The sequence below is a fragment of the Phalacrocorax aristotelis genome, chromosome 22 (assembly GCF_949628215.1).
Source record: "Phalacrocorax aristotelis chromosome 22, bGulAri2.1, whole genome shotgun sequence".
NCBI classification, from domain to species: Eukaryota; Metazoa; Chordata; class Aves; order Suliformes; family Phalacrocoracidae; genus Phalacrocorax; species Phalacrocorax aristotelis.
In genome coordinates, this window is record NC_134297.1 from 2720584 (window position 1) to 2747471 (window position 26888).

Sequence of the window (26888 nt, forward strand, 5' to 3'; positions counted from 1 at the left end):
GGCTCTGGGGGAAGCACATGGTGGCTGGCAGGGCCCTGCTGCTTTTCCAGGCTGTGCCGCACACGCAGGTAAATGCCCCGCAGGGACAGTGTGCCCAGGTTCCAGCTTGCTGCTGGTGGTCAGCAGTGTCCAGAGGGCCCCAGGAGCTGTTGAGCAGGTGGAGGTGTTGCAGCTTATTTCAGTCTTTCTGAGATGCCAGCTGTACTTGTTGGATTTCACACATCAATAAAACTTATATTTATAGTGTAATGCCTGAATGCCTCCCCTCTCTGAGTAGCCAGAGGGCACGCATGCATGCAAGGGGAGATGTGTGTGCCTGGGTACACCAACAAACGTCCCTGCATTGGGGTGTGGAGGCGGGTGCTGGGGGGCAGCATGTGGGGAGGTAGCTGCACACATTGCTGGGGACAGGTGCCAAGTGCGTGCAAAGGCGTGTAGGGACATGTGGGCTCTGTGCAAGCCTTTGGGGTGTGAGTGGGGCCTCCGGCGTTACCAGGGTGTGAACCTTCTGCCCCAGCACCCCTGGTTCAGCACAGCCTGTGGCTGGCTGGGGTAGGCCGGCACTTCCCGGGACAGCACCTAGGGACCGAGCAGAGTGCGTGCAGCCCTGCAGACACCACTGGCTCTGGTCTCAGCACCACCTTACTGGGCTGCCAGAGCAGATCTGCAAGCAGCAAGAGGGTAGGTACACATGTCTCTGTGTGTGCATGTCCACGCACGTGTGTTACACAGTCAGGCAAAACCAGGCGGTGCTGAGCTGCCCTGCCAGCACAGCTTCCTCCGAGCTCTTTTTTCCCTGTGGGGCTGCCGTTGTCCTGCTTTCTGCACCGCGCTGTGTGAGGCGGCGGCAGCTGAGCACGGGGGGACTCCGCTCCGGTGCAGGACTTGTCCGTGCAGGCTCCAGGCAAGGGCACCAGGTGGGGATGCAGAGCCACCAGATGTGTCCGGAGGAAACCTCTCTTTGCAGGTACGACCCCAGGACCGCCCCCACGCTGCGTCCGTCCCTGTGTCTGGGGGTGTTTTCCCTTGCCGTGGTGCCTGCCGGCCCCCCTGCCGCGTCCCCGCAGTGGGCCGTAGCCGCAACCCTCATCTCGCTCGGCGGAGCTGGCGGCCGCCGTGCGTGGGGCGGGGCGGGACGGCGTTGCAGGAAGTTACAGCTGCAGAACAGCCGCCCCCGGAGAGGAGCTGCTTCCCGGGAGAGCGATGGAAGGAGGCGGCTGAGCGGCACACGCTCTCTCCCGCGGGCCTCACGGGCTGCAGGAGCACAGGGAGCCGTGGGGCTCAGCCTCCCGGCAAGGAGTCCTGCTGGAGGTAACCCCGCCGCTTTCGGCACGACCCTCGCCCTTGCCTTGCTCAGCGGCAGCCTCACCATTGCCGTGGGTTCCAGGACCCCGCGCCGCCAGGGCCTCGGCCACTGTGTCCTCCCGGGCGGGGAAGCAGGGAGGCGGGAGGCCACGGTAGCCAGAGGGGAGGGCGTGCGGGCCAGGCGTGCACCAGGGGTCCCTGGAGGGGGACCGCAGCAGGCGGGCGGCGCGGCCCGCCGCTTGGCAGCGTGCGCTGGGCGGCAGAGGGGGCCGGGCGTGGGCGCGTCGGGGTTCGCTTGGCTGCAAAGGCCTCGAGGCCAGGGCACGCAGGTTCAAGGTCAGCGCCGCTGCCCCCGCGCCCGTACCTCAGTTTCCTCGTCTGGATAACATGACGACGCGCTGGAAAAAGCCCAGTCTGTGGGAGGTGTGAGCAAGCTATCGCCCTTCTCGTCCTCTCATGGGGGGCAAGTGCAGAGGGATTTCCACACTGTCCCTTGCTATCTGCTGGATTTGCTTACACTCTACCCCCCTCCCCTGCCCCTTGCCTCATTTTTTTATCAGGATGTCGGGGGCTGCGAGCGCAACCCGTGTTCCTGAAGGACCACCCTGCTGAGCTGGGGCGGCAGCCTGAGTCAGCGCCGGCACAGCCGGTTCTGCCGGACTGGACCGTACCGGGGCTGCTGCGCCACGTCCCTGCGGAGCAAAGCCGGCAACCCCGTCCTGCTCGGCTCTGCAGAGCTGGGCGTTTGTGGGGCAGCTGCCTGAGCGCCGCAGAGCTGCTGAGCCCATCTTGTCCGCCTCTGGAGATGGGCGCTTTGCCTGGGAAAAATCACCCTGTGCCTGGCTGGACCCGGTGCAGCCCCGAGGGGACCAGCTGAGTCCCCGCCGCCCCTGCCAACCTGTACTGCTGGCTGCAGCCTCCCCGGCTGCTTTAAATGGGAGGAGGCTGAGCTCAATATCCCTGTGTGCTGCAGCCGCCTCGGCTTGGCAGGCCCGGTGAGAGGGCTCAGCGGCTGCCAAGGACACGGCAAGGGCTGCCTGCCGGGGAACGGTGCTCCTCGGCAGGGCCAGCCACCACAGGGCAGCCCCGGGGCACACTGGTGCTGGACTGGACTGGACTGGGGGAAGCCACCATGCATGTGGTTCACCTTTATTTTCTGCCTTTCTGAAGCCTCCCCCCTGCCTCCCGCTGTTTCCTCTCTCCCGGCCCCAGCTCCTGGTTTTGCCATATTTCGTGGCAGTTTGGGGAGGATGGTTGGTTTATTCTAATATAATGCCCCAAAATTTCAAGCCCGGAAGCCTGCCCTCTCCCCAGCACTTTTGTTCTCTGTGTTACGATAGTTGTTATAGATATACCGTTACAGTCAAGTCTAGGTTAGTGACTTTCAGCTGCTAACAGGGAAGAGATCATCCCCTGCCCCTTGTGCCTGCAGTGAATTAGGTGGCTGGTCCCAACAGAGGCTGGGGTGGGTGGGGGTGGGTTTGAGAGCCAGCAGGATTGTCTGTCAGGGTGAGGACCTCCTCAGGGCCCTGCTTTGCTGCTGTCTTGGCTGTAACTCCCTGGTGATGCCCAGGTAGGTATGTAAAAGGTGCTAGATGGGGAGTCTGAGGCAACATGTGCTTCTGTCAGCTCAGCTGTGCTCCAGCTGCCCTGCCATCCGGCTCACTGCTGCTCCCCATGGCTGGTGGGTTTGTGGGGCCGGATGTGGGAGCAGGTCATTCCTGATCCAGGCATCCCTGGGCAGGGGTGAGGGTAGGTACAGCCTCAGGCTGCAAAGCTGGGCTGGAGCAGGCAACTGGCAGGTCCAGGCACGCAGCCTGCCTCATGGGCTGTCCCCTCTCTTTAAGGCAGAGGATGTCGCGGGCCATGCAGTGCCAGAGCTGCCTGCCCTTGGGCAGCTGGATGCAGCTGCGTCGATCCCTGCCAGGGAGCAGGGGGACCCGGAGTGTGTATCTGTGTGCTGCTTCAGTGCCAGGTGAGCTGGGCTCCGTGCCTGTAGGACTGTGACCCTGAATCTGTCCTGCCACCAGGGAAGCCCTGTCCCTGGTGGACATGTCTCCCCAGCTGCACAGTGGAGCTTGTGCAGTCTGTGGGTCGCACCCAGCAAGATGTGAAGCCAGTGAGCTTAGTGGTATTAGCTCTGCTAAGCTGGAGAAGGCCATCCCTGATGGTGTGTGTTCTTTTTCCTCCCAGGCACTTCAGGCAGTTACTTCCTCAGGAAGAGCCTTCACATAAGTGGCATCTCCCTCCCCAGGTACAGTGCCACACAGCTGGGACCTGGCCCGTTCTGCCCTGTGGCTGTTCACCACAGGACCTGGGTGGCTGAGCTGGGTGACTGGGGACCATTGGGGTTCTGTGGGCAGAGATGCTGCTTTGCCTCCACCTAGAAAACAACCCAGACCCAACTCCCTGTCTATTCTGAATTCAGCCCAACTTCTCTGCCTCACCACGGGTTTGCTGGGGACGCACAACACATGACTTGCTGACCTGCCTTCAGTTCCCAGCCATGCCCTTGCCCCATCTCTGCGCTCTCCAGTGGTGCAGGGGAAGGGAGGGGTGAGCTGGCTCTACTCAGCACCTCCAAGAGCAGTCACCTGTGATCTGCCCACCCTGCCCCAGGCAGAGCTTGGAGCTGCTAGCCCCTGGTTCTCCTCGTGGCACTCTCCCTCCTCTTGCAGGGGCTGTGTTAGCTACCAGGGAGGGTCCCAGGAGCGTTCTGTCCAGCCCGGCTCCTCTCGCCACGGCCTGTCCCACCTGAGGAATGTGGCCTCTTCTGGTAAGCTTGCAGCCCTACACCAAAGAGGAGGGAGGGTCTTACACAGTGGGTTGGGGGCAGTTGCTGTCCTGGGCAGTGTGAGGGTTAGCAGGAACTAGGTTCTGTCCTCTCTGCAGTCACCTCACTGCAGTGGCTTGGGGCAGGCAACTTCCCCAGTCACCTGCTAGTGTGAAGCCCTTGTCTTGTCAAGCACCTTCCTCTTCCCAGATGCCATCAAGAAACACCAGAAGAGCCTGTCTGCATGGTTCAGCCACCAGCCCAATGAAGAGAGGCAGTTCGGCCCTTCCTTCTCACTGGATGCAGTTCATGTGGACCCAGTGATCCGGGAGAGCTCCCTGGAGGAGATCCTGAAGCCCTCGCCCGACCTAACCATCCAGAACCAGCTCCAGCAGCCCCGCAGACAGGTTATCAGCCTCCAGAACCTTTTTGATGTGGATGCCTGTGGGCGGCAGGTGAAGAACGTGGTGCTTTATGGCACCGTGGGCACAGGGAAGAGCACCCTCATCAAGAAGATGGTGGTGGACTGGTGCCATGGTCACCTACCCCGCTTTGAGCTGGTCATCCCCTTCTCCTGTGAGGATCTGTCTCATAGTCATGCCTCCATCTCCCTGCGGCGCCTCATAACCAAGAAGTACCAGCACCTCCGGGATGTGGTGCCGATGCTGGGTGCTTCCAACCTCAAGGTACTTTTCATCCTCAACGGCCTGGAGCGCCTCAACTTGGACTTCCGGCTGGCTGGCACCGAGCTGTGCTGTGACCCCAATGAGCCTGTGCCTCCCTCTGCCATCGTAGTCAACTTGCTGCGAAAATACCTCCTGCCAGAGGTCAGTGTCTCCCTCCAGCTCCTTCATGCTGGAGAAAGGCCAGGGGTGAGCTCTGGGGCATTGCAGGCACGGCCGTTTTGCTAATTGCTTGCAGTCCAGCTTGGCTGTGAGTGAACAGGCAGACTCCATTTCTGGAGGGACTCACCAAGGTGGCCTCGTGCCACTGGTACTGGTTTGTCTCTGCAGGATCTTTGGGGAGGCGTGGTAAGGCAGAGAAGGCAGTCTGCTGGGCTGTGGTCTTTCAGACTCAATATGTATCTAGCAGGGGATGGGGAAAGCTCTTCTGTCCCCTCTGCCTGGGTCAGGTTTGAACCAATGCCCTTTGGGCAGCAGCTTCTTGAACCCCAGCCCCTGGGTGGTGCAATCCTAGTGCACCTATATGTGGGTTATGCACTTGGCACCCTGCTGAGCTTAGATCAAAGCCACAGAGGGAGCACCTGCAAACTCACCCAGCCCTCTGCTTCCAGGCCAGCATCATCGTCACCACGCGCCCATCGGCGGTGCGCCGGATCCCTGGTAAATATGTGGGCCGCTACGCTGAGATCTGTGGCTTCTCTGACACCAACCTGCAGAAACTATACTTCCAGATGCGTCTCAGCCAGCCTGGCTGCAGTGGAGAGGACAGTGTGGGTAGCAGCTCAGGTGAGCAGGAAAACTTGGTGGAGATGTTGTCGAGGAACTTGGAGCGCCACAACCAAATAGCCGCTGCCTGCTTCTTGCCCTCTTACTGCTGGCTGGTGTGCACCACACTGCACTTCCTCTACTTCACTAGGACAGTGCCTCCCAGCCAGACCCTGACTGGCATCTATACCAGCTTCCTGAGGCTCAACTTCAGTGGGGAGGTGCTGGACAGCACTGACCCCACCAACATCTCCATGATGAAGTATGTGGCCAAGATGGTGGGCAAGCTAGCCTATGAAGGGGTGATGTCCCGCAAGACCTGCTTCTCAGAGGACGACCTGCAGCAGTGCTTTGAGGTGGAGATGAAGACTGAAAGTGAGCTCAACCTTCTGGAGGTCTTCCGCAGCGATGTCTTCCGTTTCTTCCTCACTCCATGTGTGCAGCCAGGCAAAGAACACACCTTTGTCTTCACCATCCCTGCTATGCAAGAGTATCTGGCAGCCCTGTATGTGGTGCTGGGTGAGAAGAAGACCCTGGCACAGAAAGTGGGGAAGGAACTGTCAGAGATGATTGGGAAGGTGAGTGAAGATGTCGCTGTCGTTCTGAGTATCATCTCTAAGGTGCTGCCCTTGCGCTTCCTGCCAGTGCTCTTCAACCTGCTCAAAATATTCCCTCGCTACTTCTCCCGGCTGAGCGGTAAGGACCGGGATGCTATTGCCCACACCATGGCAGAGGAGCTATTCAAAGAGGAGGACTACTACAACGATGATGTCTTGGACCAGATCAATTCCAGCATCCTGGGTGTGGAGGGCCCCATGCGCCACCCTGACGAGGCCCCTGATGATGAGGTCTTTGAGCTCTTCCCCATCTTCATGGGTGGGATACTGTCCCGCCGTAACCGCGCCATCCTGGAGCAGCTGGGCTGCTCTATAAAGAACCTGGCAGCCTTTGAGATCGCCAAGGCCATGAAGAAGACAGTCATCAGGAACAGCCGCAAGGGGCTGCCGCCGTCCGAGCTGATGGACTACCTCTTCTTCCTGCATGAATTCCAGAACGAGCGCTTCACAGCTGAGGCCATCCGCTCTCTCCGGACAGTCAACCTCTCATCTGTCAAGATGACCCCTCTGAAGTGCTCTGTGCTGGCATCTGTTATGGGCACCACATGCCACGAAGTGGAGGAGCTGAACCTGTCCTCCTGCAACCTTGACACGAGCAGCTTGAGGATCCTCTTCCCTGTCCTGCTGCGCTGCAAAGCTCTCCAGTGAGTACTGCTCTCTTCCGCCCTTTGGCAGTGCTCAAAAATTGGGCTATCCCTTACCTCTGCCCATCACAGGGATACACTAGGAGCCCAAGTATGGCAAAGGCAGGGAAGGGCATGCACGCCCTTGTTTATCCTCAGTGCAGACTTGGGGACTACAGCTTCCAACATGCAACACTCCTTGAGCAGCCTTGCCAGGGCACTGCATGCTGCGATGTGCAGTTGCATCACACCCTCCTATAGGACTCTGGGCAGCACTCCGGCATCTGGTACCACAGGCTGGGCTACCAGATCCCCTGGCAAACCCAGGTCCCTTCCACTGCTTGGCCCCCCAGAGCCACCCAGCATCATTGTGTAGCTGCTGCTACTACTGACTCTGAACAGGAGATACGCAGCCCAAGTGTGGGAGTCTGGGCTGCGCAAAGGGATGGGTTCTGTTCCAGTCCATTTGTGGAACTGTAGTCTTCCTGTCGCCTAGGGGATGGCAAGCTGTGCTCTGCAGAGGTGGACTCGGCTGTGTAGTGGGGCTATGCAGCACTTCCTTCCTCCAGATGCTCAGAAGGGCTTGAAGGGGTCCTGATCCCTCAGACCTTCACCCACCCCCTGCAGACCCTGCACCTGCTCCCCGTCCTTTGCTTCTCCTAGCACTGGCTCTGTTGGCTGATGCTGCCCAAGCTCTGGTACAGTTTTAGTGTGCTCGGTTTTGGAGGGGAAGCTTGTGTGGCCATGTCTGGGGAGCCCACGTAGGATGGTGATGGGGTGGGCCAGGGAAAATGGAGAGAGCAGAGTTGCCAGCCCCACAGGTAGCAGCCATTTCGGTCCTGCCACCGTCATGTCTTGCTTTGCATCAGCCTGCAGCTCAACAGCCTGGGCTCTGACGCCTGCAAGGAAATCCGTGACCTGCTCCTGCATGACAAGTGTGTGGTGAGCAACCTGCGGTGAGTACTGCCTCTGTCCTTGCATGAATCTGTCTCTGCTGCTCACCTTGTGCCCTGGCCCTGGGCCCCCTGCCCAGCCTTGCCACTGCCCTGAACTCGTGCGTCCACAGGCTGGGAAACAACCCCGTGGGTGAGCAGGGTGCACAATACCTGGCTGAGGCGCTGGCAGGCAACCACTCGCTGACCTATTTGTCCCTGCTGCACACTGTACTGGGGGACCGGGGTGCCGAAGTGATTGCTCAGCACCTGGCCAAGAACCAGCACCTCCAGGAGCTCAACCTGGGCTACAACTCCCTGACTGACACAGCCGCCCTGCATGTGGTGGAGGTAGCCAAAAAGCACACAACGCTGGACAAAGTGCAGTGAGTTCACTCTGCCCCAGTTCTTCCCTCTTGCAGGTGATGCCTCTAACTGCGTGTCCCTCCCGATGGTGGCAAGTGGGGAGTCCCACTCAGCCTTTGTGTCTTGCCCACAGCCCTCACAGTGTCTCCCATTCCTTTTTTCTCAACCCACAGTCTGTACTTCAATGACATCAGTGAGGACGGCAAGCAGGCACTTCACAGCCTGCGCATGGACCGGGATGGCGTTAGAGCGCTAGTCTTCCTTACAGCAGGCACCGACGTCTCTGAATACTGGTCCAACATCCTGAACGTGGTGCAGAAGAACCTGCCTTTCTGGGACCGTGAGCGGGTTCGGCAGCACCTTGCCCTGATCCTCCAGGATCTGGAGAGCAGCCGGAGACAGACTGCCAACCCCTGGAGGAAAGCCAAGTTCCTACGAGTTGAGAATGAGGTCAAGAAGATGCTGGGGAAACTGCAGTATGGGACCCTCTAACCTGCTGTTCATCCACCCAGCCAGGGAGGGAGCAGCGCTGCTGGGGAGGAAACACTGGAATGTGCCCTCGCAGTACATCCCCTGCACCCTTATCCACGTGGAGATGCCTAGTGGTCAGGTGCTACCAAGGCTGTCAAAGGTGCTGTGTATGTGTGGCTCAGCCCTCATCTGCGGGCAAGGCTGAAGTGTGGGAGAACTGTACAGAGACCAGTCCAGGAGCAAACAGGACTTGTCCTTCTGGGCTTGTAGAGACCCAGCCCCTGCACCCTGGCTACTGCTGGCCCATCCACAAGTCACAGCAGCGGCAGAGGGGCAGGACTCAGGCTTGCTTGTGAAACCTTTGGTGGCATTAAAGTGCACCACTTTGTTTCCACTGAAGCACACTAGTGCCAAGATTTGATCTTCTCTCCGGGCCTTCCTGGGGGAGGAATGCAGAGGCGCTGGTGCAGCTGTCCCTCCAGCAGTTGGAGTGGAGCGCTCTGGCCCTTTCTCATCTCACAGGGCTAGGATGGGGCAGACCACTTCTGCTCCAGCCCATGCCGAATCAGTTGGTGTTCCCCACCGTGGGCTGCCCTTGCGGGCAGCTGGAAACGGGGACACCAGGGTCTGTTCCCAAGCTGAGTATCCCACGGTCCCTCCCACTTGCTCCCAGCTCTGCTGGGCAAGGGCTGGCAGTGCCCCATGGCTGGGAGGGCAGGGGAGACATCGCAGCTGTTTAACCATTAAACCTGGGGCGTCTTGGAAGAGGCGGGGACACTGGCTTCCCTGCCACTTCACCCTGTACCTTGCTCCCTCTTGCATTCCCTGCAGCCATGAAGCAAACAAAAGGTATGTGCCAGGGCAGTGGGGCATCCTCCTGTGGAGACCCTTCCCCACACGCATGTCTCCATGCTGTGCTTCTGCATGGAGCAAGGCAATGTCAGAGCCCAGGCAGGCCATGGAAAGGAGCTAGAGGCATCCAGGAAATGCAGGTGGACATTGTGGGGGCACTTGGCAGGAATCCCCTCTCCTTGGGTTTGCCAATCCTTGTGCTGGAAGAGGTGGGGAGGGGTTTTATGGGGAGGTGCACAGGGGAAGGCCTCCATCTCCTGGCTTCAGCCATCTCTAGGGCCCTGGTGACCCTTCTTATCCCTCACTCAAAAGCCCTGTAAACCCCCAGGACTAACCTCCGTCTGCATACTGCTGCCTGGCCCTACTTTACCCCTGGTGCTGTAGGACCCCACTGGGCTGGGAAGCAGGTGCTTGTTGGACCCAAGCAGCAGGTGTCCTGCTGCTTTGAAATGCAATAGGACATTGGTGGTGGGGCCAAGGGCTGAGCTGTGCCCAGGCACAGGCTGTAGCGAGGGGGCAGAGGGGCCAGGGAGACTGCATGTACACAGCAAACCCACCTTGCCTGGTGTGGCATGCTCGGCCAGCGAATGGACAAGCCTTGAGTGCTCGAGAGTGTGGGGTCTGCTCCCAGCCTGTGCCTCCTGCACTGACCTCTCCTCTCCCTCTGCAGGGCTCAAGGGCGAAAAGAAGTCCATCATGTAAGTACTGAGCTGCCCCTGGCCAGGGGCTTGCTGGGGTTCAAGGCCCCACAACCAGGCTGTGTTGGGGCACACCCTTAGCTGAGGTAGTCTGGGTTGTGGCTGCCAATCCCAGCTGCCTTCCCCAGTAAGTTCCTCCCTGAGTTGTTAGCTCAGGAGAAATGTGGGGGACAGTCCAAGAGGGATATCCCCTCCTGGCTTTCCCCAAGGAAGAGGAGGCACTGGAGCTGTGGCCTCTGCTGGCTCTTTTTGGGAGGAATGGGGCTCGCCATGGAAGGGCTGGTGAGGGCGGGGGGGAAGGACATGCTGCTACACTAATGTGACCTCGCCTGCCCTATATCATTTCAGAAAATTTGAATTTAACCCCAAAGACGGTATTGACAACCCTGCCTTGTCGCTGGCGGAGGACACGGGTAAATACCCTTATTTCCCCAGGGTGTCCTTGTGTTAGCACAGGGTTCTGGCAGCTGGACACTGCTGGGGTCCTGGGCTTTCACCCCAGGGAGCTGTGGGGAGGTGAACACATAAGGCAGAGGGGATGGGTAGATCCCAGCCCAGGATGTAAAGGTAGAGTGGGTAGAAGGGTAGAGAACCCTCGTTAGGATCCCTGTGGGGCCCTGCTCATGGGCTGTGCCCCTATGCAGATGGCAAGCGTATGGGGGAGCCCCGCTTCTACCTCCTGAACAAGGGCAGTGCGGAGACCTTTGGCTTCTGCCTCCATGAGGAGCTGGGCTGCCAGGGCCACATCATCCGGCAGATCGAGGTGGGGGGGCTGGCCCAGCGCAGGGGACTGCAGGATGGGGACCGGCTCCTCCAGGTCAATGGCCACTTCGTGGACCACATGGACCACAACAGGGTAAGCTGGGAGCACCCCGGGGCTGTGGCTGGAGGGGTGCCCTGCCCAGGGTTCACAGCCTGGGTCCTTCCAGGTGGTGCAGAAGATCAAGGCCAGCGGGAACCAGGTTCTACTGGTGGTGCTGGATGGTGACTCCTACGAAGCAGCCAAAGCCCTGGGCAGGGACCTGTCCCAGATGCTGCCAGCAGATATCCGCCCACGCCTCTGCCACATAATGCGGGACAAAAGTGGTTTTGGCTTCAGTGTGTCAGGTCCAGAAGGTAAAGTGGGCAGTGGGATTCTGGCACCACCAGCTTCTCTGACACAGGACCCCACTCGCCCCAGACTACCTCTTCTCCTCCCTACAGGTGTGAAGGGCACCTTCCAGCTGTCGGTGCAGCAGGACGGGCCAGCGGAGAGAGCAGGGGTGCTGCCAGGGTCCTGGCTCCTGGAGCTGAATGGTGCCAGTGTGAGGAGCTACTCGCATGCGCAGCTTGCCCGAAAGGTGCGTGGTCTCGGAGCAGGTGTGGGGGGGACTGGGGCCAGCAATGTTGCTGAGCACCCTGCATTTCCCATCCAGCTTAAGCAGAGTGGCAGCAAGGTGACACTGCTGGTGGCATCCACTGCCGTGGAGGAGTTTTACCGCCTGCGGGGCCTGCAGGTCACGGCTGCCTTGGCAGACACCTCCTGGCTCCCCTTCAAGGTCCGGGAGCTGCACATGGTGAAGGGTCCAGCTGGCTATGGGTTTCTGCTCAAAGAGGATGACTGCAGCTCGGGGGCCACAGGTGAGGGGGCTGAGTGGGGGCAGTCCTGAACAAGGCATGTCTGAGGGTCGGGGATAGTTGCAAGCCCTGTGCCCACAGTGGGAGCCTCTCCCCACTTGCACATGGGGGTCAGCAGCGCCAGTTCCCTACTGGCTGAATGCCTCTGAGCATTTCACCACCTTCCCTCTGTCCCACTGTGGCAGGCCAGTTCCTGTGGGATGTGGATGCAGGGCTGCCAGCCGAGCAGGCAGGGATGAAGGAAGGGGACCGTCTCCTGGCTGTGAATGGTGAGAGCATTGAGGGGCTGGACCACCAGCAGACAGTGCTCAGGATTCGTTCCCATGACGACCAGGTGACACTGCTGGTCATTGACCCCACTGGCGATGAGTTCTACCAGTCGGTAGGTTTTGGGGACCCAGCACGGTCCTGCCCTGGCTGGGGAGCCCTGGGGTGCTGCAAGGATGGATAATGGGACTGGTGTCTTGCCCCAGGCCTGCACAGTGAGGTCCTCTCTAGGGGACCTGGCTTGCCATGGAGTGCCAGGAGCTGCATGGCTATCCCTCTTCTGCTCTTCCAGATTGGGCTGTCCCCTCTGCTATTCTTTGAGGAAAGTGACCCTGCCTCAGGCTCCCGCATGCCCTCCCTGCCCTCTCCCAGCAGCTCCCCTGGACTGTGTCGTGTTGAGGTGGGACCAAAGAGACCTGGCTCCTGGCTGGTGGCTGCTGCCAACAATATAGGGATCACACAGGTAAACCCTTTTGCCAGACCCTTGCAGCAGTGATACTCACAGCAGACCGCTGCTCTGAGTCCTGGCACCGTCCTGCCCTGCCTGTCCTAATATTTCCCTGGTGCCTGTGACACTGGTGGGAGGGGGCTCTGTGCTCCCCTGGCCACAGGGGCCAGGCAGAAAGACCCCGTGGGGCAAAGGTGGGGTGTGGTGGGGTGGGTGAATATGTGCTGCCCACAATGCCCCCATTGTATCCCTGCAGAGCCTGCACCAGGAAGAGCAGAGAAGGCTGCACCAGGCGTTCTAGCAGCCCAGGTGCACCCTGTTTCCAGCCAGGCTCCCCCAGACAGTGCCTCAACCCAGGCCATGTCCAGTCCATCAGTGCTCCCCAGAGAGCACAGCACTGCTCAGCATGGTTGTCGCATACAGAGCTGCTGTGTCTCCATGCCCGCAATGGGGCTCGCTGCATCACACCTCCCAGAGACTGATCTCCGCTGACAGAGCTGGCTCCAAGCTTTTATTAACATGGCAGTGGCTTCTTTTAACCTGAAGACAGACCTGTATCTTTGCCTGCCCAGCTTCCTCCAGGGGTATCTAGGGACACTGCACTGAAGCCCTTGCCCAGCTCCAGGCTGTGGGAGCCCCAGGAGAGCCGAGGCACTGCCCTCCATGCCATGACCCAGGGGACTGGGGAGCCTGAGGCTTGGCTCAGCCCAGGGCTGGCCTTCAGGCTGCTGTGTGAAGGGAAAGGGAGCAGTGGATGCCGACGGGGCACTGCAGGAACCCCCGCATCTCAGTGTGTTGGCTCAGGTTTGCACCTGCATGGATATCTCTCTTGTCCTCCTTCTGAACTTGTGGGCAGTGAGTGTCTGCCCACCATCACAGCACTTCCTGTGTCACCCATTTGGGGTGTGATTAAAGGACAAATCCACACTGCTGTTCCTGTGGGTAATGTTATGGAGAGGACTGTGACTCAGCAGTGCATCCCAGGGCTGGACAGGACCTGTCTTCTCTTACCTAGCCTGAGACAGCTGGAGTGTTGGGCAGTGGGTGCGGAAAGCTCTTCAAGTGTGCTGACAGGGAGGTAGGGGATGAGAGCCTGTCCTGTCCTGGGAGTCCCCAGGGAGCTATATGTGCAGGGGGTTGAGGCTGAACTCCTGTAGGCACTCCTTGTGCTCCATGGCGATCGTCATTCCTACCTCTTCCCAGTGCAGGCTGGCCTCTGCCATCTTGGCCAGCATAAGGTCCAAGCTACCCTGGTGGGAGAGAGGATGGTGATGAGGGAGGACTGCGTTGCCAGGGGGAGCCACCCACAGCTATGTCCCCACTCATGTGGAGGATCTTCTTATATTCCTGCTCCATGGCATCAAGCCTGTGCTGCGGTTGGGCAATGGTCCTGTCTCTCTCTGCTAGTGCCTGGGTGGCAGTCTCCTGGGGCTGCTGGCTCTCCTGGAGCCTAGTGGCTGTGGGGTGAAGGGACAGAGCCAGGGGACACTGAGCATGTGGGCACAGGTCCTGGCATTGCGTGAGCAGTGCACAAGAGAGTACAGGCAGTGTGTGGCACAGCCCCAGCCCAGTCCCCCTCATCCCCAGTGTGGTAGATGGCTCTGGGGCAGGGGTGGCATCACAGCATGTCCTTTGCAGTCAGCATCTCCCAGGGTTGGGGATGCACTGGGTCAGGTTTTGCCTTCAGCTACTGCCGTGGTGACAGCACAGGGTGAATGACTCCCATCTCCCCTCGTTCCCCACCAAGTGCGCTTTGCTGCCCTGAAGCAAACCCCATCCCCACCTACCAGGAAGGGGCAGGCATGCCAGGGGGGCATACCAAGGTGCTCCTGCAGGCTTTTCACCTTCAGGCGCTGTCTGCGGGCTGCTGTCTGCTTCTGCAGCTGCTGGTATTGCCAGGTCATTTCTGGGAGCCAGGGAGGGGAGAAGGGAACAAATGTGGTGACTATAGGAGGGACAAGCAGGCAGTCCTTGTGGTTGGATCCCAGCACCTGTGACCAGGCAGGGGCTCCAGCAAGGTCTGACCTGAGGCCTCCCCTTGCAGGGTGACACATCAGAAGCAGCTACGCATGCACCCTCTCCCTCCCTGGCAGGGCTGTGACAATGCGGGGCGGGGGGGCCAGGAGGGAGCCCCGGAGGGAGCCCCGGAGGGAAAGTTTTACCTCTCTGTTAAGCGTGGGAGAGTGAAAATGAGCACGGAGTTTTGCATGTGGCAAAGACCGCGAACCTCTGGCTGAGGTTTTACCTCTGCTAAATCAGCCCCTTCTTGAGTACTAACGGAAATGGCAAGGCAATAAGTTTTACAGGCAGGGAAGTCTCTGCCTCTGTGGTCTTCTCTGCCTGTGCTGAGTACAGGCATCTGGCATGCAACGAGTTCATGTCCAAAGCCTTTGCATGCTGGCAGCATGGGAGACCGCAGGGCTAGCCAACAGCAGGGTGGTTTGGGGCTGAGTGGTAAAGGCCAAAGGGAGAAGTGGTGGAAGCTTGTCTGGCTCGCCCCAGCAGCACCAAGGTATGGAGTCCCTGCATCTGTCCCACTGTCTCCTCCCACCTCTGCCCTCAGCTTCATGAATGTCTCGCTTGTCTTCCTGTGCCTGCTCCAGTGCCTTCTTGAGGTCCCATAGCCTCCGCATGAGCACTTCGTTGTCAGCCTTTGCCTGCCAGGACACGTTCTTCCAGGGAACTGTGAGTCAGAGACACACAGGACTGCCATGGGGACAATGTGTTTCCTGACAGGTGACCCACATCATGACCCTGACCTAAGCATGGGCAGTCAAAGGGCACTATCCAAACAATACTGGATGGCTATTCCCTGCCCAGTACTTCCTCCGCACCTTGGCCCAGCAGTGACTTATTCCTAGCTTTTCTCTGCTCCCAAAGCCAGGGGAATGTGGACACATCCCTAGGCCATGTCTGGCCCTAAGCCCTGCCTGAACCAGAGTGAATCTCACTGTATCAGCACTGGTGTGGCCGGCAGGAGCTGGGCAGGGATGGGGCCCCTGTGCTCGGCACTGGGGAGGCCCCACCTCGAATGCTGGGCTCAGGTTTGGGCCCCTGAGCACAAGGAGGGCCTTGAGGTGCTGGAGCGTGTCCAGAGAAGGGCAGCGGGGCTGGGGCAGGGTCTGGAGCACAAGTGTGCTGGGGGGCAGCTGAAGGAGCTGGGGGGGTTTAGCCTGGAGAAGAGGGGGCTGAGGGGAGCCCTTCTCGCTCTCTGCAGCTGCCGGAGAGGGGCTGGAGTGAGGGGGGGGTTCGGTCTCTTCTCCCAAGTAATGAGCGAGAGGATGAGAGGAAATGGCCTTGAGCTGCACCAGGGGAGGTTTAGATTGGATATTAGGAAAAATTATTCACCAAAAGGGTTATCAAGCATTGGAACAGGCTGCCCGGGGAAGTGGTTGAGTGGAGGAATTAAAAAGATGTGTAGATGTGATGCTTAGAGTTTAGTGGAAGACTTGTAGTGCTATGTTAATGGTTGGACTCGATTATCTTAAAGGTCTTTTTCAACATAAATGAAACTATGATTCATAGCAAGAAACCTCCCCTTTGTTTCAGCTCAGTGCTGTGCTGGGAAAGCATTTCCAGAGGGGTGCCCCACTGCAGCATCCCTACCACCTCGCCTTTGCTTTCTTCATTGCTCCTCTTTTTCTCTTCCATCTCTGCAGCATTGCTGGTCTCCGTAAGCAGTTGCTGTGCTGCACACCCAGGACTCTTGGGACAACACAGGCAGCCCCTGGGGCTGGAGCCCACATGCAAGGGAGGCCGTGTGCCATCCTCTGGCGTGACTTGCTGCTGGGAAGGACTAGTCCCTGGGAAGTACATGAAGGGCAGCGGGCATGCCTTGCTTGCCCCAGCCCCTGGCTCCTCCCAACGTTACCCAGGTGCTCTTTTGGCATGTCCACCTCCAGTGCTGCTTTCCTGAACTTCTCTTCAGCTCGGCTTTCTGCAGCCAGAGAGCAGAAGGAAGGGGCAGAGTCAAGAGCAGCTCTTTAAAGGGACTTGGCCCAGGGACACGAAGGGCTGTCAAACGGCCCAGGGGAAGCTTGCCTTGGGATGTTTGCCCCAGGAAATCTTGGCTGGGACACATCTCTGGCTCAAACACTGGCACCAGGGCGGTATTTGTGCAAACACCTGTCAGACACTGAGTCAAGGTGTAGCTGGTTTTACTTGAAGCAGCTGTCCTGGCAAGATGCACTCTCATTTGTGGGTGAGGGCTGGGATTGTGCAGTGAAGATGGGGCAGTAGCCATAGTGCATAGAAGCTTGGAGACCCCTTCCAAAACCCTACCCCAGAGGTTCTTCCAGCCTGGTGCATGCTTCAACTTTCAGAGGCATGTAGGAGAGGCTGGGGCCTGGCAGAGCTGCTCTCTTTGACCTCCTCCCTGGATCCTGCTGGGCTGGAGGGTGCAGTGGTGTGCAGGGTGCTTCGGGCAGGGCCCTGCACCCCCCCGCCTCCTGTACCTCATCAGGCATAACTGTGCTGCTGACCTGGCACAGGGTGAGCAGGGCTGGGGGAGCCATGACAGCCGCAGCCAGGCTGGGCTGTCCCATGGGGCCCCAGTGTTCCCAGCTCCCACTTTCAGCAGCCCCATGATGCCTGCCCTTGCTGGGGCCAGGAAGCAGCAGCGGAGGGACAGGAGAGGCACATAGCTGCTGGCTGGAGAGAGTCAAGACCCCAGACTCACCTGCTATGTTTCTCTTCTGCTGCTGCTTCACTCCTTTTCTCCCTTTCCCTTTGCTCTTTGGGGGCATCCTCCTGCAAAGTGATACCAGTGCTCCCTCTCAGCAACTGGTGATCATGCACTGGACTCTTGGGGGAGAAAGGGGAGGCAGTGGGTCCCCCCAGCACATGGACGAAAAGGTTTCTCCTTCCCCAGGAAGCGAGACCCAGATGGGTGGCGCTGCTGTGCCTCCACCAGGATGGCTGTCCTGCCCGCACCTGTCCCAGCTGCCAGCATGGACCTCAGTCCCTCAAGACGCAGCAGCTGCCTTCAAGATAATCCCTGCTGTTGTAGCAACTATCTGCAATGAAGGCAAGTTGTTATTTGGCCCCAAACCTGCCTCTGCCTTGCAGCAGCCGAGCATCTCATTCCCGTGACAAAGGCATTGATCAAACACACCCTCTGCCCAGTGCAGCACTGGGGTGATCCGAAACCAGTCCTACTCCCCAGCATGGAACTGGTCATGTTTGGCTGCAGGATTGCAGGACATGGCTCTGATCAGGTAGGCTGGACCTCATCCTGCTCATGTCCCAGAGCAGCCCCAGCAAAGCTCCAGCTGAGCCATGGGGAAATGGGGACATGGCGAGGAGGGCCACTGCCCCAGGTCGCAGCCTAAAACAAGTCTGGTGTCTTCCTCCCTTCCTGCCCTGGCTCTCCCCTCCATCACACCCTCCTGCTCAGGGCTGCAAGTTTTACCCTGGAGACTGTGTTTGGATTTAGATCTTCTTCATAAAATAGGAGAGGATTTTAAACTGCTGTCTCTACTCTGGATGCAATTAACCCCAATTACCTGGGAGCAAGTAGGTCATTCCTGGGTGCACTGCAGTTCTTCAGTAGGACGCAGGCCTTGTTCTGTGGGCAGGGCAGCAGGAGCCAGGCAGGCAGCAGGAGCAGGGAGCTGGTATGTGGGGAGGCTGCAGGGTTGTCCGCTGCCAGGGCAACCCAGGAACGCCTGGCAGGAACATGCGGTCCTGTTGGAGGAGCTGGCAGGGCGGCAGGCTGGGTGTGGAGAGCCAGGGGAGCTTGGCTGGGGCCAGGGATGATGGTGGGGGCTGTTCCCCTGTGCAGACACGCAGGCACAGAAGCTGGCGCGCACCTTGTGCACACCCATGTGCACACATCTGAAACCACTGCCCAGCCACCCAGAGCTGAGCCATCAGAGGGGTGTCAGTCTACACGTGGGCCTGGCAGGTGGCTGCCAGGCAGTGTGGAGCACAAAAGGGAAGGATTATGCCCGGGCTTGGCTGGCATGACCAGCAAGGGACCTAGACACTATTCTGACCCACAACCACACATGCGATGCACGTAGGCAGCCAGAAGCACCCAGGCACCCGGACACACTCGGCTGCCAGACTGGAGGGAAGCAATTTCAAAACAACTAGCATGATGTGGTTTTCCGGCGCAGTGGTGGAGAGTGACTGCTGTGCTGAGCATGGCCCTGGCCCTGGCCCTGGCCCTGGCAGGGGCCTGAGGGACAGAAGCAAATGGGAGCCCTGTGCTGGACTCCTTTCCTGCAGGGAGGGAACACTCCCAAGAGAAAGCAACCTTTGCATGAAGTCTCACATGTAAATACAGCTGCAACTTGAACTGAATTATGTCCAGAGAAGCAGATAGTTAGGAATGCAATTGCTCAAGCATGTTCCCTGATCTCTTTGGATTGGGGCCATGGTGATTTTTATATTTGGCTCCACAAAGCTGGTGTAACCCTCCCTGGCCCTCTCCCCAGGTACTTGTGGTATCCTGGAGCTGGCCAGGGCACCCTCCGGTGGTCAATCCGGCTTGACTATTAGCCAGAAACCATTAGCGTCTAATGGGAAAAGCCTCAGGAACACGGCCTCAATAAATGTTGACATATTTGAGGTCAATATAATCCTTAGGAAAATTTGCCCAGGTAATTAAAGCCAGACATGGAGCTGCCTGTCCCAGAAATACTTACAAAGCTTTACCAAAGGTAGTAAAATCAAGACAGAGAGTTTTATAACCAATCTATGCAGGGCTCCCTTTCTGTATCTTGTGCTGCATGCTGCTTCCTGCTGTCCTGCTCATGTCATGCTACAGCTCAGCAAGCCATGTTCTATAGAAGAACTCATCACAAGCCATCAGCCAACAGACAGCCCTGGTCCTGGGCAGAGACTAGTGGAAGAAAGCAGCGTGGAACTGGAGTGGTGTGGAGCAGCACAGTGTTTTGCCATGACAGAAGGAGGCTGATGTACAATGTGTGTGCTCAGCCAGGGCAGGGATGGCAGGAGAGGGATGGCATGCACAGCCTCCCTGTTGGCAGCACCGCAGCCTGAGCACAGAGCCCTGTGGCCATGTCCTGGGCTAGAGAGGGCTGAGCAGCAGCAGCAGAGCTTGGCATGTCACTCCTGTGGCAGATGGTGTTCCAGGGCAGTGGCTTTTCTGTGCTGCTGTGGCTTTGCACACCTGGCACCCCAGGGGTCCCAGCTCCCATGCAAGAGTGAGTGCATGGGTGCCTCAGGGGAAGCAGAGGAGTGAGCTCTGTCGTGGGGTTCATGTCCAGTGTGGATCCCAGCTCCCCAGAGGCTGAGGCTGTGCTCCTAGAGCCTGCAACCTCCAGGCCTGAGCCCACCTCATGCTCCCCGAAGTGGGGCTGGCCAAACTGCAGCATTTGCCATTTTGTTTTCTTTGCTCCTTGAAGCCCGTGCTGTGAGACTGTGCTGTACCAGCCTCAGCTGTTTTTTTTTGCAAAGGAAGTGTTCTTCTGCCTGGGAAAGGAGGCTGAAAAGAGGATCTGAGGGCAGCAAAGAAACAGAACTGAATTTACTTTCAGCCCCATGTCGTAATTTCTGAACGTTTGGTGTTTTCAGCTCCGACAAAAGATTGACCAACTCTCTGGCCCTCCCCTTCTGTCTGTTATTCTGTCCCCTCTCACCCTCGCCCCAGTCTGTGTGTGCTCCTGCCCCCAGGGGCCTGTTGGAACCAGGCTGCAGGTAATGGGGATAGCAGCTGCAGAGGGCTTTTCCTTCCCCTGCCTTTGCAGAGGGAGATGCCTCAAAGACACCGACAGCAGCCAGGTGCCTTCCAGCTGCACCACAGCACTACCAACTGTTCCCATTTCCATCCCTGCAAAGGAGATGTCAGTTCAGCTCCCTGCAACAGGGCCTGGGGAGCCACTCCGTCGTCCATCCTGCACCCCATGCAGCATCCTCTGGCTGCAGTCCCAGTCATACTGGGGTGGGTTGGGGTTGGTTTCTCTGCAGCAGTGGCTGGCAGCCCTGCAGCTGAGCGTGCAGCGCTTTTGGAGCGCTGTCTGGGCCCCGAGCTGAGCAGGCTGAGGGCTAGCTTTTGGTTTCTTGTGGCAGGGGTATGCGAAGCCCTCGCAGGAAGAGGAGGTTTTGCCAACAGTGTGGAGGGTGGCAGGTCCCGTTAGCACCAGCGGCTGCCTGGTGGGGACACAGTATGGTTTTTAGGGCTGCTTCCCCATCTTTGGGCTGGAGGCAGGCCATTTGAAGAAATGGGAACATGGCTGCTGGAAAGGGGAAACAATCTTGTTTTGCAACCTCCGAAACCAGCACAGCCTGCTACGCAGTGGGCCTAGGGAAGGAAACCTTGCACCCCGGGAAGAGTGGCTGGAAAGCTGCCTGGTAGAGAAGGATCTGGGGGTGCTGGCCAGCATGAGCCAGCAGTGCCCAGGTAGCCAAGGAGGCTACCAGCCCCTGGGCTTGTGTCAGCACTGGTGTGGCCGGCAGGAGCTGGGCAGGGATGGGGCCCCTGTGCTCGGCACTGGGGAGGCCCCACCTCGAATGCCGGGCTCAGGTTTGGGCCCCTCGGGACAAGAAGGGCCTTGAGGGGCTGGAGCGTGTCCAGAGAAGGGCAGCGGGGCTGGGGCAGGGACTGGAGCACAAGTGTGCTGGGGGGCGGCTGAGGGAGCTGGGGGAGTTTAGCCTGGAGAAGAGGGGGCTGAGGGGAGCCCTTCTCGCTCTCTGCAGCTGCCGGAGAGGGGCTGGAGTGAGGGGGGGGTTCGGTCTCTTCTCCCAAGTAATGAGCGAGAGGATGAGAGGAAATGGCCTTGAGCTGCACCAGGGGAGGTTTAGATTGGATATTAGGAAAAATTATTCACCAAAAGGGTTATCAAGCATTGGAACAGGCTGCCCAGAGAGGTCGTGGAGTCACCATCCCTGGAGGTGTTCAAAAAATGTGTGGATGCGGCACTTTGGGACATGGTTTAGGAAACATGGTGGTGTTGGGTTGGCGGTTGGTGATTTTAGAAGTCTTTTCTGACCTTAGTTATTCCATGATTCTATGATGCTACGAACCGCGCCCCGGGGGCGGTGGGACCGGGGCGCCGCGGCCCGGGCGCGGCCCTCGCCGTTCCCACGGCGACCTCGCTCCGCCCCGCGCCCAAACCCGCCCGCACCAAAGACGGCCGCCGCGCCGCCCTCGCCGCCGCCAGTGCGCCTGCCCCAGGGCGGCGGGGCGGGGCCTCCCGGCGGAGCCGCTGCTCGCCCCTCTCTCTCCGGGCGCGGACGCCGGCCAATCGGCGCCGGCTCCTCCCCGGCGGAGGGGGCGGTGCCGGCCGCCGGCGGACCAGTCGGCGCGCGGCCTGGCCGGGGGGGAGGGCGGAACGCCGCTAGAGCCGGGCTCCCCCGCCGCCGCCACCGCCCGTGGCTCCCGTTGCCCCTGCCTGCCCGGCCCGGCCCGGCCCGGCCCTTCGCGACCCGGCCCACGGGAGCGCCCCACGCCCAGCTGCTCTGCAGGGCCGCGGCCCGGTGCCGGAGGGGGGCGACGGGCCGGGCGCGGGTGTGGGCGCGCTCGCTGCCGCCCCCCCGCCCCCGCGCCGCCCTCATGTCGGCGCCGCTGAAGAAGGGCCCCGGGGGGCTGATCGGTCTCATGAAGGACGCCTTCCAGCCGCACCACCACCACCTCGGGCCGCACCAGCCCGGCGCCGTGGACAAGAAGATGGTGGAGAAGTGCTGGAAGCTGATGGACAAGGTGGGCCCGGCGGGGGCCTTGGGCCGCCCTGGGCTGGCGGGGAGGGCTGCGGGCGGTTCCGGGGGTCGGGCTGGGACGGGAAGCGGGCCTTGCGGGTAGAGGGGGGCCGGGGCGGCGGCGGGGGTTCGGCTGTAGCGCTGGGGAGGCGGCGGGGGGTGTTGAGGTGGAGCAGCGAAGGACAGGGCAGTAGGACTGAGCTGCGTGCTTCGGAGAGATGGGGGCTCTGGGGGCAGGGTGAGCCTGGAGTTGCAGGGTTTTGCAGGCTTGGCTGGGGGAGGGAGAGCTGTGTGGCTCGGTGTCGGGCTGGGCTGAAGTGTTTGGGTAGGGGGCGAGAGCTGTATGGGTGCAGGATGGGGTGCAGCGCTGGCGCGGGGGATGTCGGAGCCGGTGGGGAGGCGTGCGGTGGATGAAAGGCCAGAGGGATGCGAAACTGGAAGGTGCCGAGGGAGAACGGCAGCTCCGCAAGGGGTGAGCTGCGTGCAGGGCCGGGGGGGCAGCAGGATGGAGAAAGAGGGGAAGATTTGTATACTGATCTGCTCAGTAGAATCTGGGGTTTGTACCGTCTTATAGACGCTGGGGTGGCAGCACTGGTGATGCTGGTGGGGGGAGAGGCTGGGTATGGGTAGGGCCTGGTGGGGAGCTGCAGCTGCATCCTGGTGGTGTCCTACCTGCGTGTAACTGCACGAGGGAGTAATTTAGCATTTGCTTGTCTGAAGGTGAGTCTCGGCCTGTGATAGAGCCTGGTGTGTGGACACTGGATGGTGAAGCTGAGCATCTGCTTTCTGGCAGTTTAAATTATCCTTTTCTGAATGAATCGGGACATGTTAATGAGCTCAGCCCAAAGCCTTTTCCTAAAAACTGGGAGCCTGGTAAAAGCTGTGAAACTCTGAATAAAACACTCTGTAATAAATGCATGTAGTTACACAGAGATAAGGAGCATGAAATGTAATGTTTAGCAACAAAAACCTGTGGTGCAGGAATTGGAAAGGCCATCTCCCATGCCTTTATGTGGGGCATTGCGTTCTGGGGTCATTAAGACTCTCCCTTCCTCCACCTTGTAAAATGCCAGGAAATGACATGGGGCAGGCCACAGGCCTTTTGGCCTGATGGTGTGATGGGGTATGGCAGTTGATTTATTAGCCTGCCTAGGTGTGTTGGTAAATCCATTGTTTGAAGAAATCCTGGTAAGTTGTTAGTGGATGCTGGCATTGTTTATAGAATGACCCAGTAAGTGAGCATAGGAACCCAGAAGTGGGCAGAAAATAAAAATCTTCTAACATTTTTCCTGGGATTTTTATTCATCTTCTGATGTTATTACTATTCAGCTCTGAGAATTGAGGCTAGGCTTGACATGATGGAGTCCAAAATGTGCAATGCATTTTATAATGCAGGGTTCAGGGCCTTAAAAGTAGCGCAGAGTAAGAGCATCGCCGAAGTTGCCTGCAGTCCTTGGCAAGTGTCACCTTACCAACTTCTTCCCCTCTGGGAGCAGAGCAAGCAGGGCTGATGGGCATACCTCATCCAATTGGCCTGCAGGCTTACGCGTTTCAACTTTTCTTTCTCCTTTCCCTGCATTATTTATGCATGCAGTATCTGTATATTCTGCAGTAAATGCTAAAGCAGGCAGGATAGATGACTTTTTTGAAGACACATTAAATTATGTTCATGCCAAGAAACCACTTTGTGTTGGCTGGCTCAACAAAAGGCATGGTTTATAGTTGTGCCTTGTTCTGCTTGTGATGAGCTTTGATCACCTTCTACAGAGACAGATGGGGATAAAGAAAAAAGTCTTATGAGAGGTGACAGTGGCTCTCTTAAAAACGTTGAGGGCAAGTGTAAGTGCTAAGGTGGGAAAGGTAATTTGAGGAGCACAGAAACACGATCCTCTTAGACATGAGTTTAACTCACAGATAAACTTGTAAGAATGCACATCTTCACTTTTGTGCGTTGATATAGATATGAATGTCAGACTCTGTTTGACCTCATAACCTGGTCTGTTCAAAGGAGAAGGTTGGCCTGAAAAAAACAGCTTTGACTACCTTGCTGTTTTGAATTGTAATGGGATAGGTTTCTTTGGGGGGAATACTTTCATAGCTTCAGATCTCCATAGCCACTCTTTGACTATATACCCTCTCCACCATGATATCACCGAAAGAAAAGCCAAGGCTGCTGTTGTATTTGTCACAAGTTAAAGTAACCTCTTTTAAATGTGCACTGACTTCAGTCTTGCTTGTAGGCGGCATCCAAAAGCTCTTAGGTGTAGGCTTAATATTTAAAGCCTTAAAGAGTTGGTTGTGCAGTCTGATTTGTACAGGAGGAAAGATCTGGCTGTGAAAAGCCTTTCAGATTTCAGTTAGACTTCAGTTGTACTTACACACACTTATGAGAACGCATCTGAATTAAAAAAAATTTTTAGTAGTGTAGCAAACTGCCAGGCAAACAGTGCTCATTAAACTAGCGGTGAGAAGGGCTAAATGCATGGAAGGTGTTGAAAATGGGTTAGTTTTCTGGGCCAAGTAAGTGAAATTACAGGTGGAAAAAACATCATTTGTGTGCATGTTTTAATAGATGATGCATTTGTCTTTCAAAAATGTGTGCTGTATCTGTGTGCATACATTGCATTCATGACCTGATTCATTAGTCTGCATAATTAGCTGGTGTTGTCAAAGCATTTGTGTGTCTCTTTTTCTGGATGTGACTGATGAATTTCCTATGCAAGTTGATTCTTGTCCAAATATTTTCCCCATAATGTTCTCCATAAGCTGCCTGATGTGTTCCTGTCTGTCAGATTCTTTTGCTTTAAGTTCTAATTTTCGTCAGTACTAACAGTTTCTCCTACAGTTTCATGTGGTCATATATAGTATGGACATAAAATAGCCCTTTTCATCACTGTGCAGCAGGATGTTCACCTTCAGCTGAATTAGGTAACAATTATGCATTTATCTATGGAATAGGGGTTAAATGTGTCTTTGGAAGCTGGACATGTCACCTGATGTCTTGTGAGCCTGCAAGCTTGCAGTCACAAATAATACAGTAAGCAACATAGTAATTTCCTTGCAGTGTCTTGAACTGAGTAAAGCGTATAGATTGGTTGAAGTGGAAGAAACTGCTGTTAATTTATTTTATCATGCTTGCTCATCTTATCACTGTCTTTAGCAAATAAAGCAGTACTTACTATAAGAAAACATATGATGTATTGGCTGGTGAAAACAACTAGTATTTTTTTACATGAAAGGATGGGATTAAAAATCAGTTCTTTCAAACGTGATCTGGGCAGCAGATAATGCAGACCACTTGAGTTCATTGCTGTGGATGGTATTTGAAGAACGGGTGGTGTAGTCATGAGCTGCTTGGGTTGAGGTATAAGGGATGTAGCAGAATGGTAAGAGTACATGTAGTAAGACATGGAGGAGGAAGATGAGCTTTGAGATAAAGCTTCTCTCAACAGCATATCAATGCCATTCTGTTTCTAAAACTGATACAGAGAAATGCCACTGTAGGTGACCTTCATCACAAGCAGAAGAGAGGCCAAATAAAAATTCAGTGGGAGATAAGAGAATTTTGAGTAGGTTTTATTTTGCTGTTGGCTTAAGATGAAATGAGATGTGATTGCAGTAAAGAAGTTAGCTGTTTAGCTCTTAGAGGAAAGAAAGAACTATGGCTTTTCAGAACTGCACTGGGGGCTTGTCAGGCCTGGAGCTCCGTGACACTGTCCCCTGTCTGAGGCAAGCTGGTAGGTAGTGTCTGTTCCTGGGACTTTCTGCCAGAACAAGAAGTGGGGTGCTATGTCAATGGCTGCAGTAAACAGGCTGGCGCTAGCTTTTTGGTGGGTAGGGCTGGGGAAGAGCAAAATGGGGAAGGTAATGAACCGAGAGGATGGGATGGGTAGACAGGAAGCTGAGAGAGGGGGATTCAGTGTGTGTTGGAGGAAACAGCCTCTTAGTGCAGCAACTGGTGACTCAGCCTTGAGGGGCCACAATTTGAATAGGTTTGTGTCCTCTGTTAAGCAGCACTCTCTGCCCTTCCTAACAAATACTGTGTATTGTTAAATGAGTGCATTTGTTTAGGTATCTCATTTTGCCTGAATTCCTTGCTTCTGCTGACGTGTACCTAATGCAACTACCTAACATGAATGCAGTATTTAAAAAAGCTCATGGTTCTTGCTGTGTTTCTCAGGTTATCTCTACGTTGTGCCTGTCACACTACTCTGTATATAGTGTCACTGCTTTCCTAAGCTAGTTACCCAGCTCCTTTATTTGTGCAAGTCTAATGAAGCAGTGCTGATGAGAAGTGTTTTAAATCCAGAGATCAGTCAAGGGCAAGCTGCAGAATCGTGAGGGGAAAGTGTCAGTTTTGGGCCTAGAAAATCTGTATGAGATTTTTAACTCAAATGACTAGGTAACAGATACTTTCTTCACAGCTGAAAGGGGAGACTCTTTTTTGATTATTTTCTTCTCTTGAGTTCGGAAAAAGAAAATCGGTGAGGTCAATTTCAGGGTTCTTCACAGGCCGACCTCTTAGAATCTTCATGCTAAGATTGAAATGCTTTATTGGTATTTCTAAAAATCCAAAAATGTCTCCATAAAAGCTTGTTCCTAAGAGAACAAAGCATAAGCCAGGCAAACTTTGAGTTTGGATGGTACTTTAAAAACACGTATTGCTTGTGTTTGTTACCATCACACCTAATTGAAAATATTTGCTGCTTTTTGCTCAATTTCCTTCTACATTGCTGGTCCCTGTGGAAGGCAGGGTAGCTTGCTGTGGGGCAGCTGTTCCCAGGGCTGGGAACATTCCTTTTGATGTT

The 26888-nt window shown here is 56.9% G+C and overlaps 4 protein-coding genes across 7 annotated transcripts in view; 3 read left to right on the forward strand and 1 right to left on the reverse strand.

Moving 5' to 3' along the window:
- Positions 1-890: 890 nt before the first annotated feature.
- Positions 891-8934, forward strand: NLRX1 (NLR family member X1). 2 transcript variants are annotated; one of them, XM_075116441.1, is made up of 9 exons: positions 891-967; positions 3153-3280; positions 3499-3559; positions 3984-4081; positions 4289-4905; positions 5373-6787; positions 7636-7722; positions 7833-8084; positions 8238-8934. In XM_075116441.1, the coding sequence occupies exons 1-9, from the start codon at positions 924-926 to the stop codon at positions 8554-8556; spliced, it is 3021 nt and encodes a 1006-aa protein (XP_074972542.1). In that variant the 5' UTR covers positions 891-923; the 3' UTR covers positions 8557-8934. The 2 variants fall into 2 exon arrangements, with proteins under 2 accessions (XP_074972542.1, XP_074972543.1); XM_075116442.1 differs by lacking the exon at positions 891-967 and adding an exon at positions 1129-1311.
- Positions 8399-13347, forward strand: NHERF4 (NHERF family PDZ scaffold protein 4). Of its 2 annotated transcripts, none has more exons than XM_075116456.1 (10): positions 8399-9384; positions 10058-10085; positions 10434-10498; positions 10730-10941; positions 11015-11201; positions 11289-11425; positions 11501-11705; positions 11888-12084; positions 12262-12461; positions 12674-13347. In XM_075116456.1, the coding sequence occupies exons 1-10, from the start codon at positions 9369-9371 to the stop codon at positions 12897-12899; spliced, it is 1473 nt and encodes a 490-aa protein (XP_074972557.1). In that variant the 5' UTR covers positions 8399-9368; the 3' UTR covers positions 12900-13347. The 2 variants fall into 2 exon arrangements, with proteins under 2 accessions (XP_074972557.1, XP_074972558.1); XM_075116457.1 differs by having other exon boundaries at positions 9065-9384; positions 12262-12432.
- A 77-nt stretch (positions 13348-13424) lies between these two features.
- On the reverse strand, positions 13425-17162 carry DRC12 (dynein regulatory complex subunit 12 homolog). The gene is made up of 6 exons (XM_075116462.1): positions 17096-17162; positions 16289-16354; positions 14969-15100; positions 14237-14323; positions 13726-13874; positions 13425-13667 (listed from the first exon to the last, which is right to left on the reverse strand). Exons 1-6 carry the CDS (start codon positions 17160-17162, stop codon positions 13539-13541), a joined length of 630 nt encoding a protein of 209 aa, XP_074972563.1. The 3' UTR covers positions 13425-13538.
- Positions 17163-21690: 4528 nt separating this feature from the next.
- CBL (Cbl proto-oncogene) overlaps positions 21691-26888 on the forward strand; it is a 47020-nt gene continuing 41822 nt past the window's right edge. Inside the window, exon 1 of one of the 2 annotated variants that reach the window (XM_075116061.1) lies at positions 21691-22084. In XM_075116061.1, coding sequence (XP_074972162.1) covers positions 21938-22084 — 147 coding nt within the window. In that variant the 5' untranslated portion in view covers positions 21691-21937. The remainder of the gene's footprint in view (positions 22085-26888) is intronic. The other variant, XM_075116063.1, reaches the window with a different exon arrangement.